We start from the raw sequence: 19,700 nt of genomic DNA on the forward strand, positions 1-19,700 counted from the left end.
GCAGGTAAACCGGCGGCAGGTAGCCCGTACGTGTAACACGAGTGCAAAATCTACACTAGCGGGTAGGAACGAAATTTATTTATTATTTTTGTCCTGGCAATTTTGTATCGGTGCCCAACGTGCGGTGAAATTAAATTATTATTTCGGCCCGGTATAAATCATTCGCTTAAATCGCAAATGAATATTTATATTTTCCATTGAATTACTCTTTCGGGGGCATAATACGCGTGAAATTGAAATATATTCGATAAATTATTTTATCGAGCGCGGACTATCGCGGTGGCCGGGGTTTTTATTTTTTTCGAAAAAAAAAAAAAAAAAAAAAAAAATCTACCGAATCTCCAACAGTCCTCGTTCCCTCTGCATGAGTTTTATCCTTTGTCAGTGGTCGCCTCCGACTATACCTCCCCCCCCCTGCCCAGCCCCTCCACGGAATACACGTATTCGCATAAATAGCAACAACCCTCCACCACCGTTACATTTTATTCCACACACATGACAGAAGCAGACAATAACAAAGATAATACAGAACACATGTGTCCATCCACATTGTAGAACGCATAACGCCAGAACCGAAAGTACATACTAGCTACGCTCGCCATATTGTATATTCCACCTACGAATATGGATCTCACCTGTAAGCCAAGGGTGGAAGAATGAAAAGTAAAAAAGGAAGTATGACAAAAGGAAAAACAGAAAGAGATGGTTAGAAAAGGAAAACTAGAGGAGGACGACTCCTCGGTGCTCTTTCTTATCTCTGTCTCTGGGTATCCTTTGGCGTTTGCAGGGGTTTCCTTCCATCCGGCTGAAAATTGAGATTCAGTATATTAGGGACATAACCGCAGTTTATTAGCGCGGAGTCTGCAGGGCTGATACAGCTGTGTAATATTCCGTAATAACAATGATTTGGTGTGCGAGGCTGTTCCGCTGCTGGCTGCTGGCAGTCTTGCCCTCGTTCCCTCCCCTGCCAACCCCTTAGCCACCAGGAACCCACCGGTAGCAACGTCAGGAGCCAGTGCCGTAGACCCCTTCCACCCGCCCCCACTCTCTACGACCTCTGATCCTCTTGTGCTTCTGTTCTGCTATGCCGCGGCGGCCCGAAACCCTCCTGCAAAACTGTGGCTGAGTCGAGCCCAGTAGAGCAGTCCCGAGCAGAACCAGCCCGCCGTGAGTTAAGCGTTTAATAAGCTTAATCACGCGACAGATCCGTGAGATACAACTTGCTTCGCTTCGCCACCGGCGGCGCTGCCATACGACCGTTCGGGCCTGCGCCATCTGCTGTTAGCATTTTAAACCTATGAGCGACCTCTGTGAATCTGCGATGTCGCCATTACGCATTTACAGGAAGTTATTAGACGAAGGAATTTATCCTCCATGAATCACGGATTACGAATGAGACTGGTCGCGTGGTAATTTTTGTACGATTTTTCATCGTGGTCTTTTCGTAACGGCGTTACGGGTCGGCGGGAAAATTTGAATATTTGAAAAGCCTCGTGAATTCTGTTAGCTATTGAATTCTTGTTTTAATACGGTAATTGGAGGGTACCGTTACGTCGTATAAATTAATGGCTATTGAATCTTAGAGCGATTGTTCGACGGTGGCGCCACCGTAATAAGATCGGACATCCAACATCAGCATTCAAGTTTCTCTCGCTACTGGGAATAGTTCACCAACATAGTGCGGCTCGTTCGTGTCTCGAACAATGGATAGAATTGTTGGATTCCATTTGAAACTGCTACCGACCCCCCTATACCCGCCGATTCTCCTCAAGTCTTCGACTTACCACGTAACGGCATTGCAACGATTTATATCCCTGTAGATACCAAGCTTGCTGGACCAGCGAATGAAACTGAGTTTCATGGCGATTTCATCTGTGGCATCTTTTGACATCTTTCTTCTTCGCTTTTTCACATTTACACCGCCGTTTCCGTATCCGTGTACATACGATATACACATCGCGACACTTTCGAACTTTGAACTTTGACAAGTAGTTTGCGTCGTAGGGGTGGATACCTGATAAGAGTAAAAAAAATTATTCTGCATCCCCATACGTTACCAAAGACGTTTACAGTATCTATAAGTAATCAAAAAAAAATTTCTGTTCTTTGTTTTTATTCGCAGTAATTTTATGACAGAACTTTAATATTTATCAGTGATAAGAAATTTGGAAATTCGTATAATTGATCGATGACGATCAGTCTCGAAATTTGATCTGAGGTACAATCTGAGTCTGCCATCCTGACTCTTGACAGTTGTTACTTGTTAGTGGTCCAAATGACGACACGAGGTTGAAGACGTCTCCATCTTCATCTCCAAGTACGGTTACAAATGGCGGCTGCTTATCCGCCTTAAATGGCGATGAGTGGGCGTCGGCTGTCTTACAAGGGTGTCTAACAGGGATGCCAAGGGAGAGTCATAGGGTGTAGAGATACCTTGCGGGTTACTTCCACTTTGAAGGGTGAATGGGTAAGGGCCCAACTGTGGGCTCTCGGTGAGCGATGACGCCCTTGAGGCAAATCCGCGGTTTCGCAAGCCGCCCCTGACAAATGCAGCCCCCGCTACGAAGCTCGCATAATTGTCTGGTGCGGTGCGCCAGCTCGTCGTCGACCAGGGATGTTAATTAGGTGCGCATCGCATCGATCGCCGATGAGAATTTTCGTCCGGCAAATGCATCGAGTGATTGTTTATTTATCCGGCAGAAACGTCAATGGCAGTCCCCGTTGAAAATACTGCCTTGAGTCAAGCTAACTAAACGCCAAGGTCGATCTGGCCTAATCCATAAAGACTTAATACAACGAGCCGTCGTTTGATGTGGAGGGTCTCTTCTGACCACGTTTTAGCATACATACTCAAGAGCTGCTTACTTGCGGCCTCCAGATAATGGACCTGACAAGCATAATTTCGCCAACCCTTGTACCAACCGCTGTCATAAGTGTAGTTCCAGGTATTAACCGGGCGTTAAGCGTTAAGGCAGAATCCGTAAGCGCGGCTCAAAGGCCGTCCGTTCGCGCGTCCAGCACGCGCGATTAGACTCGACGAGATAATTAGAGAAGACTGTCGGCTGGAAATCCTCCTCAGGGCTCAGGACATGCATATTTAACGTAGCCCAAGCGAGAAAGGAGAAAAGGTCAAGGGGAAAGACGAGGGCGCCTTAAGGTTATACGGCAGTCAAAAGACGTTGTTATATTTTTCCATAGGTAAAAGGCCTCTCGACCGAAGTCCACTGTAGCCACCCTGGTCCAAGCTTGGCAGACAGGAAATTGCTCAAGTTTCTTGGTAGCGAGATGGCAGCCGGGCTTTTGGTCGACGGTTGAAATGAAAACTCGCCCGGTGAACTCGTTATGAAATATATTTCTTTGGCGAGAGTTCACGCGGTTCCTGTGGCGCTGTTCGACCTGCCGAGTGGGAGGGTCGAACGTATAGCAGACGTCGACGATGATTGTCACTGTGACTTGTCCTCGGCTCGGCGGTACGTATAGACGCGAGCAGTGCGGTGGCGCCTTGAGGAAACTGAAACGGTCCTGGTGTTAATGGTTGCATTAAAGTAAACGAGTGGAACGGAGCAGTAGGAGAATAAGAAGAGGAGTAAGAATGAGACGGCTAAGGAGGAATCGGCTCTTGAAGGAGAGAGAGAGAGAGAGAGAGTAGCCAGGCCGCCCGCTTCTGGGACGGATGAAGGACAAGGACGGAACGAGAGAGTCGTAAGAGGGAGCGTGGGACTCATTCAGTCTGAGCCAACCAGCAATCATCATTAATTCACTATTCCTGACAAATGACGGGGTATTCGCGCTGCCATGGATAAAGGAGCCAGGATTTGCAGGAGGAATGTGATTAATTTTTCTTACCGCGGACACGTTCACTCAGCCGTGCTTCCCTCCTGTCTTAGACCCTGATCCACCCTGGGACCTGAATCCTGGACGACGACTCGATGACTGATATTAACCGCGCCACCTTCTTCCTCCTGTACCAATTCCAAATCTATTATCCCATGGGACGCCTCCCATCCCGTGGATGCTCCCTATTCAGTCTCACTTCCTAGAGATGGTCCACCGGAGACAGGGACGACCCATGACCGTCCTGATCTACGAAGGCCAGGATTCATTCCTGACCAGTCTTTCTTCTGGACCAGAGACACAAAAAGCACAGTCTCTAATTCACTGGAAGAAAAACGCGTATTACTATCAAATAGCACGGAGTCATCATTAATCACCAGAGGTCCCACGTGGACGGTTCCCGGTACAGTGGATGCTGGGTCTCTTCGGGAACACTCGGTCCTCTCACGACTGCTCCACTCTGAAATTTTGATACGAATTAAATTTTTACAAAATTTCAAAAAGATAGTTCCCATCGCCACCGGCGGCGCTGCGATCGCTCCCGAAATAAAAGTTGTCGCTGCGACGTCTCGCTAGTTTGAAACGTCGATACGTCACGGATTGACAGCTGTTACAACGCGATCGTACTGCAGCGCGGATCGGTTATGTTTCGGGGGTTGTTCCGGTGGGGTGGAACGTGGCTAGTCTGGAAAGGGCCGTTGCAGCAGCAGGGTTAGGAGCGCCGGGCGCGGTGAGGTTAGGTAGGTTAGCGAGGTCCGGGAGGTTAGCAGGGTGTGTAGCAGGCCAGCCACACATAACAACCGAGCAGCATTGATACGGGCGGATCACAGCCACCGGACCAATGTATTTTACTGCCCGAGGCTTAGCGCTATCGAGGCACGCAGTCACCCGCCATCACTCCGTGCCCTGTATGTAGTGACGGTAATAGTCACTATATCATTGGCTCTTGGTAATACCCTGCCCCCGTAATGTTCGAAATGAAAATGAATGTATTTCGGATAGCGATAAATACCTTCCAATCCATGCGTCGGTTCTGCAGCGAAATGAACAGGTGACCATAATGGGTATCGGGCCCTTTATTATTATGGCGAGTACACACGATATTTCCAACGGTCCAATCTGCTGGCTGGGGAATTATTCAGCGAAGACGAAAACGTATCGAACGGCCATCCGGACATCAGCGGGAACTGCACCTGCACGCGTCTGTCGCGGGTGTAAGCTTCTGAAAATGGTACGAGCTCGCATTCGCGGCTACGACCTTCTGAATTCCAAGAGCGTCTTAAGCCGCATCCACAGCCAATATAGAAGTCCAGGACTCTTCTGGGATCCCGTATCCTTAATTTATGTATGCCGGGTATTCCTGTTTGCGGAGAACGCTTCGTGTCGCTCGAGACAGGCTGGATGGCGCGAGGGTGAAGTACGCTGCCAGGAGATATCTATGTATCCGTCGCGGCGTCACGACGTCTCACTAAATCTGGCGCTACGTGTCTGAGCGCAGCGCCACACCGCTGGCTAAATCAACCTGAGTTAACCGTCTTATCCGACGCACGGTTTCCGAGAGCCGAAAGACGAGCCAGGACGCTGACAAGCGACGGCAAGTAAGAAGCGATGTAAATTTTCCCCTAGATTCCCCTAGGAATAACGAAGCTTCATAATAAAAATAATAATAACAGTATCGACCGTAACGTAAAATTACTTACAGTCCATGAAATTCGCATGGACCATGTGAAATACCGTTAGGTCTTGAGGGAGCGAAGTTTGGCGCGATTTTTGAAATTCGGATTGATGGCCGACGTCCAGGAGTTTCGATGGAGTCGAACGACGAGTCTTTTAGCTGATCCGCTGTCCGCAAAGGGAAACTCCGGGATTGGGTTTGGATTTGGGTCCGGGAAGATTGATCCGAGGCAGCATTACTTTTGGTTAGCCTCCCCGTGACGTGCTGTTAGTCTTCATTCTTCCTCTCCTCCTTTCCCCCCCCCCACCCCCACGCAACCCTTCGTCCCTCACCCTTCATCCCACTCTTCCTCCGCTCCTCATCCTTTTTGGTACAGACCCACTACTAACGTCTCACTTAATTGCGTCTAGTTAGAGCTACACCAGCGCCATCACTCCTACGTCGGTTTAACCTCGCCTCAATTATTCGTCTTTCCATTTTAAGAATCTAACAAACTACTCTACCTCCTTCATTGGGGTAGTTTGTGAATCTAACCCAACTCGTACCTTTCCCTACTACCGTTTTTGGTAGTCAAACCCACCCCGTATCTGCATTCCGGTTGTTCCGTCTGGTCCCGTAACTCACGGTGCGCAACCTACATCGTTCTGGAGCACGCCTTGAGACTCACACAAAAGAACAACAAAGAGAAGAGTTAAAGCAAGGATATACTTTATACGGTCCTTCCCATTGTGGAGGACGGGACAGTTCTGAGTAGTGGATAACGTCGTTGCATAGTCAGACAGTGGGTTTAAAAATGCCCGTAAAGCCAAGGGTTGTTTAATGAGATTAATGGGGGATGAAAAAATAATATACTTCGTGCGGCAGTAGTTGACCGAGTACGAAGAGCGACTTGGAACGTCCAACGATGTAATTTGGACGGGGGCCGCTTCTGGCTTCGTTCGAGCCGCTAATCCATTCGTGTAAAGTCGGGCAGCATCGGCACGGCGTGCGATGTACACAGCGAGCGGATATATCGGCCGGTATTTCAGCCGCCATGCGGAGGTAATGGATTCAGAAACGTGGCGGACACCGCGCGCCCGTGTTAATAACAATCCATACTTATTGCCTGCATATTTTACCGATCCCTGCTCGCTTGCTACCGACTATATTACAACATATGGAGGACATAAACTTTTATAGCGTTTCTACCACTGAGCTCCCCTTCCTTTTTTCTACTTTCACTAATTACGGAACAAGGGTGGTTAAATAATCGACGTGTAGCCGTGCACCTACCTACGTGCTGCAAGCTTGGCTTCGTAGTAGTCAGACCTATTAGACGTATATATATATACATACCGATCTTGCACGACCAGTCAGCCTCTGATAATTTCCATAGTCCAGGATCGATAGAGCCCTAGGATCGAACGAAAGTCAAATTACGAAGTAATTTCATAAAAGTGACGAAATCCAAGGCCGAGATAATATTTTTCTATAGTCAGTGAGGAAGTAAGGAAAACAGATAAATGCGAATGGAGGAAAACGATTTCCTCGGTACTTCGCGAGGAGACGCTCCCGACGCTCGGATTGAATGGGCCAACGCCGCGGGAGCATTGAAAAGGTGGTGACGTCAAGCGTCGAGTCGTACATCACCGCAAGCTCCCGCCTCCGGGACGTGGCGTCGCCACGGAGGCTGGGGGGCCGACGCTCCAGGACCGTTGAGGATGGCCGAGGACACGTCGCGAAATGGCCTCCGCGCCGGCAGCGAGCAATGAAGTCTGTCAACCGGATGATGAACGCCCCGGCATAAACCTGACGAGTGACTCAGGGCCGTCTTCAGAAACGGCACCGTGGCGCAGACCCCTATATCACTTTTATTACGGACGCGAAACTCGTATGTGTGTTCCACCCAGTGGATAGGGAGAGCTACCGAGTGCAAGCTGCGATTTCGCCATTTTTGTCTCTTGGACCCGTAATACGTGTGTGTCCCTATATTTCTATACACGACTTAAGAATCGATCCGTGGCGCAGCGGCAAGACGACGTGAGTAAATTTAAAGTTCGGCCTGAATCTGTCAAAGTCTTGTCGACCGGGTCATCGGCGCGCGGGATACTTTTAGGATACTTTAAATCGAATTTAATCGGGTGTCTGGTGGATTCTGGTAAAAAGTCGAAATAATAAATTAAGCGACTGGAAGCGACATTCCCCGTGCAGTACCATCCGCATCAACGTAATTGCTTGGATATTATAATTTATATCGAGCCTGAATGAGGACTATTTGGATGTGAACAATCGGCCCGCAAACAATGGCCGGACCTTAAATCATAATTTGGTTAATGTGGAATGTAATGTCGATGTTGGCGCGAGCATATCTCTCCTAGCTACGGACAGAGTCCTCGTTCGGCTCTCTCGCTCGGTCGCTATGTGAGGGATTATAAATCGCAGGGCAATGAGTGGCTTCCATTCGTTATCACTGCCGCTGGCACGGCGCGCCTGTTTGCCCAGGGTTTTACGTGCGAAATACAATTTCCTAGAGGGCGAGACACAAATGATAGGAGATCGGGTTAGCTGGGCGTGGAAAAGAGATAAGCGGATAATCCGGACAAAATAAAGTCAACGATAAACGCGAAAACTAGATTTAAATCCTTATCGGTATGGGCATTGAAATTTTGTACGTTACCGCTGATGTCGTTAGATGATTAATTGAGTGGCGTAAGGGTGGTTTTTTAACAGAGAAAATATTTTATCTGACCCGAATCAAAGGGGGTCCTGGTAAGATTTGTAATGCCCGGGAAGAAGGGGCGAAGTCCTAGAAAAAGGCAGTGGAGATAGGAGCCTAAAGCGTGCGCATCTGGACCGCAAAGGGATTCTGTGAGGTGGATTGGAGGAGCAAAAGAGAGAGAGAGAGAGAGAGAGAGAGAGAGAGAGCATACCTTCACAATCATGGTAACGATTTAGCTCCCTAGCAGGACCACGTCTTTAAGTCTCCATCTACTTTATGTGCCCGTTATCGGGAAGCCTATCTCCTAGATGGACCTTTCGCGCCCTCGCCCCAGCGCATATATGCAATGAACTCCCTTTTATTCCTCCTGAATTTGTTGGGGAACGATAATGGTGACCCTTGTAAGAGCTCCTCGAGAATCTGACTACAGGCTGGGGATTGGAATTCGATGGAGTGTGAAATATAATACCTGTCGTATAGCGAAAGTACCAATCTCTTTTCGTGTGGCCCTGCATAAATGCATACCAGAGGCCCAGCCAGTTCAGCTTAACATTAGGTCAAGGGTGATCCCCCTTATCTTGCAGCTCGTAAGAGTGATAAAAAAAATAGAACCGAAAAATAAAAAAGTGCCGCACAGTGTTACCTGTAAAAAAGAAAATACAATGTCAAAGTAATATTTAGGAGCGATCACCGGTACGAGTCCATGGTCCAGTGAGTAAATGCAGCATCCCTTAAGTGCATCCTGGCTCTGATCCACGAGGACGCCAGGAGGAGTATCGTATTCACCTCTAGCGGATGATGTCATAGCCGAACATAACCGTGTAGCCAGATAATAATTATAAGTTACGAACTTGCCGTGTTCCGACCCGGGGGGGTCGGGTGGGTCCGCAGAGGAAGAGGGTCGGTAGCCCTGGTTGCGGCTCGGCGAGCGGACACTATCGTGTTACGATGTTGCATTAATCTGTAGCAAGCAAGTATCGGCAGCCGCCGGCCCCCAGGACCATGTGGATCGTGTGCAGGACCGAGTGTGTGAAGTCTGATGGTGCAGGAGTAGAGAGCAAGGGATGCCCGGCGCTCTGGTTTGGGGTCGTCCTGGACGATGCTGGGGTAGACGGGGATGGCTCCAGCGGCGGACGGGGTAGCGAAGCTACATGCCTCCTAAATATATTGTCGGTATAACATGGATGGGGTGAGTCGTCCAGGAGCAGTGTATCGTCTCCCTACACTCGTTCCCGTCGTCGTGTGTGGTAACGGAGGATGTGCAGGAAGCACAATAAGAGGAGCAAGCACCAGCTAGACCAGAGGGAGCAGCAGCAGCAGCCTAGTGGACGAGGCAGTGCCAGCGTCAGAGGATGGGTACGTTGGCAGAAGGGTTGCTGGGACAGGAGGAGCAGGCAGGGCCGTCCCTGAGGCCCAAGCACACGGTATACATACGTGACTGTGCTCCACGTACGTTCCCGTATACGTATATTCATGCGTCGCACTTAATGCCGCCTGCGAAATGAGTAGAGGGAGATAGCCGCCGGAGAGCGCAGGAGTCTCCTAGATAACTAGTATCATGTGGGTATCATTTCTACGTATATACACGGAGCTTTGCGGTACCCCTTGTGTGTTTCCGCTGCAAATACGCCGCCTCGTAGCGACACCCGTTGTAGGGAGGTTATTGGGTCTATACGGCCATCCGACTATTTACCCCGTAAGAGGAACACGTGGTGGCGAAGCTCCGGATGATCCCACGTCCCTTTGACGTGCGCTAAATATTCAATGGTTAACAAAAATTTGTGTGAAAAAATATTGTCCTTAAAGAAAAAAATGTACCGTATGATAACATTTGTAAGAACGAGAACGTATCTTTTGTCCAGGTAGGTAGCGAAGTCTCTCGCTTTTTGATAGGGAATATCGGCTAACAATTAATTATTGGCGGCGCTTCAGAGAGAGCGCTGCCGGCGTAGTTAAACATTACGTGTTCCATATCTTACCGTGCTATCTAATCCCCCGGAGCTCGCTACTGCAGTAATCTCGTTTAATTGCCGGCTGTAGACGCGAGAGTCCCGTTCAATTAGTTTTTCAAATAAACATTAGTTTCCTTAACACGCGGCACCATAACGTGGTAGGGCAGCGAGGGGAGGTCAAGGGTGGCAGGAGGAGGGGATCCCTCTCGCTCTCTCTGTACAGGGAGAACGAGGCGGAAGAGCCATAAGAGAGGCAGAAGAGTCGGCAGGAGATAGAGGCAGCCAACCAGTGAGAGAGCGTCGGTGTCGCGGCCGCGGGGTAAGTAATTAACGACACATTTATACGATATCGCCTACGGGCGAGGCGAACCGAACCCGGCCGAGTAGAGTCGAGCCGGGACACCACCCTGTCCGTATGAAGTGCTTCGCTAATAGGAAGCTATGTGCTCGTCGATAGATACCTAACCTAACCAGTAAACCGGCTACCTTGCCAACTAGGGGTTCGTATCTGCATCGCGACGCCAACTATATTTACGTTACGATGTGACAAACGAGCCAGTTTCATCTGCAAACTCTCGACAAAACTTTAGTGGAAGGAAGACGACTTCGTACGGCCGAGCGGAATAGGTGAAGCTTTGGAATTCAGACGCTAGATGGCGCTGAGAACAATCGTCTCGGACGGATTACATCGCGTCAGTCCGAGTAAACGTCTAGTACTTTGTAGTCTCGTAAGAATTCTTTCGGATGACAGTGGGTATTCATTGGGCGGGGGTGTGAACGGGGGCCGTGTGGACGTGTATCTAGTGGTACGGGTACAAACCAGGATTCGTGGATTCGCCTCTGTCGACGAGTTACTCGAATTTATCGGCGGTGTATCGTGGTAATAGATTTCCGGGTGTTAATACGATTTTTGCTCACTGAAATGCGTATTGGCGCTAGCAGCGTTATGGTGATGTGGATTATTCACTAATATGATTTACGACGTATTACGCGCGACTCACAATGCACATAATGTGAAGCATAATTTATTAATTTTACTAATGGCTCATGCCCATTATTATTGATTCCGCGTTACAGCGCGCTTCGATGACCAATGATTTACGCGAGGTCGCGACTAACTGCTGTTAAAATGGCACTGTGGAGAAGCTCTGGACAAGAACGGTACATCGGGACTCCCGTTTGTACGATATACGCAGTTTTCTGGTATGTAAACACACATATATATATACACAATACAATACTGTATCTTTCTATACGAACAATTCTCGTCAAGCTCTTCGACGGAGGTCAGGTTAGGTTCAATCAAATGTAAGCGACGTAGCGACCTGGCACCATCGACGATATCCCACAGGACACCGTCTTGTCCGAACGACCACACCGACACGATATTAAAACATTAAAATAATATATTGTCCTGCTTGGATCACGTTATGGAGGGGTGGGATGCCACGGTTGACACACTCCTCCGCCAATAACCCCATCCGCACTCTGGTGTAACCCCTTGGTAACCTCTTGGTCACCATCCCCAAACCACCCCCTGCTATAACAGTCCGCCCATATAAACCTCGAGCACATACGGGATCCTCCAACCCCCCTTACCGACCCACTATCGCTTCCATCCTATCCTGGTACGTACATACGAGTGATACGAGCCTCCGTGGCAATAGCCACTGCTGCCATCTGGGGCCACGGGGAACACGTGGATATGGATATCTGCACACATGGAGGTCTTCGCCAAAGAGAAGCGAATCTCGAAAGGGGAATGGGACGACTAGACGGACCCAATATGTGCTCGTCTCTTTGTTTCACCCCCGCCACCCCCCTCATCCCCCGTCTACCGAACCACCCCTAACCAGCATCCAGGACCAATCTTACTTTGCTCCCGCTTTATTGTGCTATCTGTGTCTCGCTATTTGCCACAATAACATTTTTATTAAATAATAAACCTATAGCTAGAGGAACGCTGATTTATAATGTCTATTTGTGTTTTTTCGTATTTGGTGAAATTGTTTTTTTTTTATTATCTTTTCATTCCTTATCGCGTCTACGTTGGGTTTGACATAGAAAATAATTATGGATAATTTAATCCAATCACGCGTTGCCAGCGAACGAATGAGAATTCGATTTTGTGAAATTTTCCGAATTTATATTCATCTTTTTTTTTTTTTGCTTTGGTATTTATGGTTTTAGAATTCCGCAGAAATCATTTTATAGATTTGCGCCTTAATTTCTATTATCATTTTGAAATCGCAACTGGATAATTGGTCAAATTGTTTAATTAGTATTTGATAATTCGAACTATGACTTGTCACTTAACGATTTGATGTTATCGAGAAATATTAGAGTTATCAGTGAAATAATCACTGACAGTAAATTATAAATGATCCATTATTCCGTTTTATATCAAAGATTGAATTTCTCTGTGATATTTATCTACAGCATAGATCCTCCAATTTCATTGAATTTCATATAACAGAAATGTACAAAATGACTATTAAGCTCGACGACAGAAGATATTAGCTTATGCATACGTTAACGTATTCTGCCACACACGTACTTAGTCTATTCTCGTCCTGGCAGAGACGTCTCAATTATTTATTGAAATCTTTCGTATGAACTTCCTTGCCAGAGGGTATCCCGTGTCGTTGTAAATTGAAAAATTTTCCTTTACCATCTCGCATTTATTTTTACAAATCGATCCCGAGCTCTTTCACGACCTTCGCAAACACATTCCCGTCCGCGATCTATAACTCGTTACAAAACTATATTTATTCAGCATCGAAATAACTGAAGAAAAAGTCAATAATTTTATATAAAGAATTCCTAGCCAATTTCCTTAATTTATTAATTACCCGAAATTCAATCGGCAACATTTTTCCTATTAACTATATATATCCAACGATTCCACCAAGAGCCTCGACCAACCTTCAAATCCTTATACCCATCCAGTTGAAAAGTGTACCTAACCTATGTACGTACAGGAAGATAAACGACACAAGAGTTACCAGTCTGCAGGAACGTCTTCCACGGGAAGCAAGGGGATTATTTGTCAGTTCCTATTGGATGAACCTTTGATGATACCGTTTGAAGTCCTCCAGGACTTAGCGGCAGCGTAGCGTCCTTCCGGCCCCTGTCAACTTTAGGAATCCCAAGCGTGGCGGCCGAAGCTTTCACAGAGGGATTACTCGAACCTCTCGGCGTTCTCTGCCTACGTTAACCACAAGCCGGACAGCCATTATTACCAGGCGCCTCGTTCGACCCATCCTAAAAGCCAGCCATTACTGAATAATTAGAATAGAGTATTACTATGCCATTTCTCCTACAAAAGCATCCGATAACCTCTCTCGATATTTTAATTTTTTTCCCTATAAATATATCAAAATTCAATTAGCACCACTGGACAAATAATACAATCACTGTCACACCTGTATCCAGCTGTAAGGGTATTGCTTGAAAGTAATAGATGATTCTTGATTTAAGAAATGAAAAAAAAAAAATTTCAAAAAATCCAATTTCAAATTCCATAAATATTTCCCTTTGTAAGATCTCAGTGATTCTTGGAAGTTAAGAAAAATCAAGCTTAATATCGTTTCAGGTCGAGCTCACAGATGGCGCGACGAGCAAACGTCGAGCGAGAGGCGGGCATGTTTTGTAATTATCGCCGATTGGAAAATCGACAAAGTAAAAGTCGCCTCGTTGACTTCGAGTCTCAAAGTGAAGAGAGGCCGAAACGTAAAGAAAGCAAATCTCGCTCGTCTCAATCGAAAACACTGGAGAGTTCCTCCTTTCAGTGAACTTTTACGCGTTTTGCCAGCGGCGTGAAAAATAATTAGCCGATCCATCGATAAACAATCACCGTGGCGAAACGGCTTCACAGAGGAGCAATAATTAATATAACAAATTGACGTGTGTTTGATGTCGGAGAAATGCCGGCAGCCTGTATTAATCGTTAATACAAAGGGACGAGAGACAGTAAAACATTAGAGAGCCGTGAAGTTGCTCCAAGAGGAAGCTCAAGTCAAAGGTTCGGCTGGTTGGCAGCGCTGAAAGCTCAAGGCGCACGTACAGTGAAAACACGTAGACCTAACCTATATCGTAAATACAGACAGACAGCCAACTTCAGGCCAACCAAGGTACAGGAGTGGCTCCTTCTCTGTCTATACGGATCGTTCGGTTTTGTTCTGTTATGTTGGTTGCCTGCAGACTGGCTTGCTTTTCGTATATCTCGACACTCCGACAGCTCTTTCATCTGCGGATGATTACGAACGACTCCCGCTACTGTCTAAACAGGCGACGCACCTGAACCTGGAAAATAATCATCGGCGTTTCTCTCATCATGAAAACATCAAGTATGCCTGATATTTTCCCATGCCGATGCGAACCATCAGTCCCGGGTACTTCGCTCAAGATGATGGAAGAAATTTATTAAAAATTGAGACATCGCACTAGGCTTGTAAAATAAAATCGATAATAAAAAATTTCCAGACCTGTATATTTCCCTGCGTCGTCGACGGGCTCTTCCAGTATCCTAGCTGGTATAGTATTAAGATACACTGAGAATATCGATCCTGATTATCAGGATGGGGGAGCGAGAGGTACTTCGTCCCGGTAAGTAAGTAAGGAGCTAGTATTTACGTTCAGATTAAGCGATACAGATGCGAAAGCCCATTGGATAAATCAGGCAGGATCACCCCCTAGGTACCCCAGGTCCTTAAGATGACCTCGAGGAAGGCTAGGAGGGTAATCGACTCGCTGATGATGATCAGGGCAGGAGGGGCGAAGATGGTCCTTATATTTTCTTCGGCAGGACCAGGAGGCGCTGGAAGATTATTGGTAGGTAGATTAGCCTGATGCGACTTCATGGTTCCTGCTATCGGGCTCGGCTCTGTTACTTGGTTAAACGTGGTAGGCGACCAGCCGCCTGAAGTCATAAGATTCATCTCCGGCTTGTAACATTAACGTCACGACGTTTCCCGGAGTCACGATTATTCACGGGCGGAAGTAACATTCACTTAGTCCTCTGCTGGTGGAGCCATCCTGTGTACCTTGGCCATGACACATATCATACTCAATGCTGAACTTGCGTACGTGGGACGTCGGCGCGAAGTTAATGTAACTTCTTGTGAGATTAAACTGAGATGCACGTCTCTGGGAAGATGCTGGGGAACGGTTCGACGTTGATGAATTTTAAGGGTCGGTGATTAATGCGGATCGTGGATTTGAGTATGGGTAGGAGGATGACAGGGGTATGCGTATGGTGTATGAATTGAGGTAGGTCACAGTGGCGAGATGATTTCTGGTTGGTCCAGGTTGGTATAAGAGAAATTGAGAAAGTCTTAAGGCCGTCCTTAATTTATGATCGTCTGGGACTTAAGTCTTAGGTCTCCTCTGGACCACGCTTCTTGGCCCTCTTACATAAAAATCAGAAAACTACCAGGAGAGCCACCACAAATCATCGGTCTGTCATCCCCAAACGAATGGCTGGGAATGCCATAGCTCGTGGCATCGCGACGATCCGTACAGCGCATCAGGGATCTACATCATTCTCGTGGGCCAATGGACCGAAAGATGCCAGGAGGAAGAGAGCGTTGAATACTTTCGGTAAAGTTTCACGTCAAAAGCTTTGCCCGTACCTTTTTTTTTTTTTGCTATTACCTAACCCGACCTCATATCCTTGGCAAAGTAAAAACAGGAAAGTCACGTCAAACACGGCGGAGGATAGATCGGCGAGACAGCACCGAGAACCTGAAGAGTTGTGGAGGTTTCGACGCGATTTGAAATTCAAAAAGTTTCCTGATAACGTACCTAACCTCTCGTAACGTCCTCGGTTCCCATTCTTCGTATAGATACAGTGATACTCGGTACGCGACGATGGTCGCCAGCCGAATTCGAGCGAGGACGAAGACATCAGATCGATGTCGAGGAAAATCGTGGACGCAAGTAGGTCAGAAATTCTTTGGGTTTCGAGATCGTTCAATTAATTTAGTTTCTAATATTTTTTTTCTTTTTTTTTTTTCTTTAGGTAAACTCTTCCTTTTAATGCCGACTATGCAGTCAATCTCATCTACGAAGAGCTTTTGAAAATGAATTGAAAAGTATTTGCAACTTTATTTACGTACTTATTGTTGCCTGCCCTGCTACTTCTTCCGGTACTGCTACCGGGAGGCTGCGAGTTCAATTAGCAAATTAAACTCGTAAGTCTGTTTCCTTTGATACGCATTTACTTCGTTCTCCTCGTTATTCTGTTTGACGAATCTTTTGTTTGACTTGTCGGAAATATTATGAGGGTAGACAAGAAGCAAAGTTTAACGGAAGACAAAAGTAAGGTGGACTTGCATTCTGTACTGTTTCTTGTATAGTGTCGATAAGAGAAGAAAAAAAAAATAAAGGAATAAATAAATAAACAAAACTTCATTAAAACGCCCAGCGATTCAAATTGCATTCGACTGAAATATCTTAAGTGGGGAAAATAAAGAGTTTCCAGAGAAATAAGAATAGAAAAGCATTAACGATCTCAGCCGGTAATCGTCGTCGATATCTTCCGCGTTGTCGGCGCTTTATCCATCTTGGATTACCCTGGCGCCGTGGCGGGTATTTCGCTGAATTCGAATTGCAAGTTTGCGAAAGATTAAGCCGGGGTGAACTACGAATCAGCTTAGAGTCTTGCGTTGGTAGAGCTTGAGGGTGCTAGTGGAGAATCGCGTGAGAGAGAGAGAGAGAGAGAGAGAGAGGAGCAAACGGATGCTGCAAGGACCACGTTCCAACCGGGCAGAAGTTTCCTCCTCAAATTAACCAGCACAGAGCGATGTTACGTAAACCGAGATTATTATAATCTCTGAAGAGGAGCAAACGGATGCTGCAAGGACCTTGGTAGAGCTTGAGGGTGCTAGTGGAGAATCGCGTGAGAGAGAGAGAGAGAGAGAGAGAGAGGAGCAAACGGATGCTGCAAGGACCACGTTCCAACCGGGCAGAAGTTTCCTCCTCAAATTAACCAGCACAGAGCGATGTTACGTAAACCGAGATTATTATAATCTCTGAAGCCTACCACGAGCCGCCATTAACAAAGAGAACGCGCTTGCCTTTATGCCCACTTCCGGAAGCGACGTCGTTACTTCCGTGAGTTTCCTAACCTCCTTTCGATGTATCCGATACGTCCTGCGCATAACAGAAGCACGTGGGATTAAATGTTCTACGGAGAAAAAGGAAGGCCAAAAGTAGATTTTCAGAAGGAAACAAGACTGGAATAATATTAAAATTCTTTTTGGCAACCGAGTGTAACCAGGGCATTGATAGTGAGGGAATTGAATATGGCGAAATTTTCTGGCTACTTTTTCGGGTAAGGCTAAGGGTGGGTATAGGAGTTAGAGAAGGATCTCCTTCCTCCGGGCGTCTTTTCAAGGATTAATTATAATTCTGACCGTCGAAGCGAAATGCGAATTGTCCTTATATTTATGCCAGGGAAATGTAACGGCTTCGTGTTTCATACGGGCCCCATCGTGACTTAATCCCTTAGTATTTATTCACATAATAATACCTCGGAACATTTTCAAGAATTATAGCTGTCCTTGCCTCCAGGATAAATGAGTCCGGAGGATTAGCTAAACAGTGGCTCAAAAATGTTATTATATAGCTGTATAAATATTCATGAACAGCCGCGAGCGCCACTTTTAACGTTCAGCCACTTACGGCTTGCTGGGAAATTAAATAGTTGTATTTATCGAATGGCGTGGCGCTGCGATCGCGAATAACCTCGACTAATTTTACGTTCGATCGAGGATTCGTATAGTTGGCCGTTTACGTCCCCTTGGTTCATCAATTTTTAAAGGTTTACCAGTCAGACGACAGGGGCGCTCGCGACGGGCCTTTGGGAATCGTCTGAGGAAAGAAATGAACTTTTCTTTTTTTAATTCAACCCTCGAGTACCGCCGCTTCGCGAATTAAGGGACAATGGCGACCCAGCTGATTTTCTCGTGTTGAACAGAGCCGTGGTAATTGGCTAAATAAATCTTGAGGAAGAACGATGCCCAATAAAGGGACGGCACGAAGAGGGCGTTATCCCTTTCAGCGAAAATCGTAAAGCGTCGGTAATATATCTCGGGTGGAGTGGCGGGAGTTTTTGAATTTTTTGAAGAGCCACTTCGAGAAGTATTTGGTAAAAGTGAAAGCAGTCAGGATCAAAAGTTATATATAAAAGTTATATATAAAAGTTATATCAGCAGGTGCGTGTTTGCAGTGATTCTCATAATATCACGTAATATTTAGCCTCGAAGAGTTTCCATGCAAAGTAACGAAAATTTCGTAGACTAGATGGCGCCTGTACCCTGATAAAATATCGAAAATGGTTATTAATTAAAAGGCCCAATTGTTAACCGGAATTACATTTGCGATTGATATTTTTCATAGGACGTCGAGGTAATCGCGTTACCGTACTCCGAATTCAATTTGCTATTCGTTTAAATATTCGTACGGCTATATTGATTCTGGACGGAATAATAAGCGGGACACAGTCGAGGAAAGTGCAATAATTAGTCCGCCATCACTCGCGAGCTTATACAACGAGGTGCAGGTGCAGCAGCGAATGAATATGCATACACGTGCCGAGCACTGCCGAAAAATGCGTGTGGTCGAATACGTTAAAAAAATTTCGTAAAGAAAAAAAGAAAGCGCCAGGACGAGCATTCGATAACGCGATAAGGCGAGGTTAAACCTATGTTTGGCGAGCAGGTTATAGGTTAAACGGTGAGCTAGGGGGTGCAACAGGTCGCGTGAACTTGGGTGAATTTTCTGTTCCAGGGTACGCTCTCTCTACCCATCCTCTCATCCCCTTCAGCAGCGCCATCATTAGTCAACGTCGACGCCGCGTAGCGCCGCGCTGCCGCAAACGCAGCATCTGCCCGATATATATATGTCGTTGGTATATCCCGTTGCGAACCCGAGATGCGATTTCAGTTGGTCGCTTCGAAATGCAGTTGCGAGTACACGAAGCTGATAACGCATCTGCGACTCTTATTATCCGCGTAATGCAGCCTCGACTGGCCATTCATCCCTCTTGGATCCCAAACAACGGACTCTACTCCGTCTGCCCCTTTGGAAAGTCACCCCCATTCCGCACCCCGACGCAAACTTTTTGCAGATGCAGGACGATCGTCGGGCTTGTGCGACGAACTGCGAATCAGAGGATTACGGAAGCTCACCCTCTTCGCCCATACAATTTCACCCCTGCGATCGGAAAGTGTTTCCCTTCGGGGTGTGTTCGTTACTCCTTTTTTCCAGGTTCTTTCTTTGTTTCTTCTTTTTTTTTTATTTTCCCAAACCACGTAAATCAGCTGGACCATTCACGCTTCGCTCGTAGCCGGATTAACCCCCGGCATAAATCACCCCGCGATTACGGACTTGCTTCACCCTTAAGCGAAAGAGATCGAATTAAAAGTTATCACCGGCGGTGGTGGGGTCGCTAAAAATGCTTCCAAAAGCGGGAAGAACGAAAGAGTAATAAATAGAATTCCGTATCGCCCCCCTCCAGGATTTCTTGGACCATCAG

At 46.8% G+C, this 19,700-nt stretch overlaps 1 protein-coding gene and 1 long non-coding RNA gene across 2 annotated transcripts in view; one reads left to right on the forward strand and one right to left on the reverse strand.

Annotated features, from left to right (window-relative positions):
• Window positions 1-2,161: 2,161 nt before the first annotated feature.
• The window catches only part of LOC112495075, an 85,832-nt gene continuing 68,293 nt past the window's right edge, over window positions 2,162-19,700 (reverse strand). The window contains exons 3-4 of the long non-coding RNA XR_003061267.1: window positions 3,847-4,294; window positions 2,162-3,511 (exon numbers count right to left, since the gene is read on the reverse strand). This is a non-coding gene — a long non-coding RNA (uncharacterized LOC112495075). The remainder of the gene's footprint in view (window positions 3,512-3,846; window positions 4,295-19,700) is intronic.
• LOC107272438 lies at window positions 10,829-14,640 on the forward strand. The gene is made up of 2 exons (XM_015749602.2): window positions 10,829-11,362; window positions 13,755-14,640. The coding sequence occupies exons 1-2, from the start codon at window positions 11,253-11,255 to the stop codon at window positions 13,951-13,953; spliced, it is 309 nt and encodes a 102-aa protein (XP_015605088.1). The 5' UTR covers window positions 10,829-11,252; the 3' UTR covers window positions 13,954-14,640.

Source organism: Cephus cinctus, unplaced genomic scaffold, assembly GCF_000341935.2.
Source record: "Cephus cinctus unplaced genomic scaffold, Ccin1 Ccin1_scaffold1184, whole genome shotgun sequence".
Taxonomy (NCBI): domain Eukaryota; kingdom Metazoa; phylum Arthropoda; class Insecta; order Hymenoptera; family Cephidae; genus Cephus; species Cephus cinctus.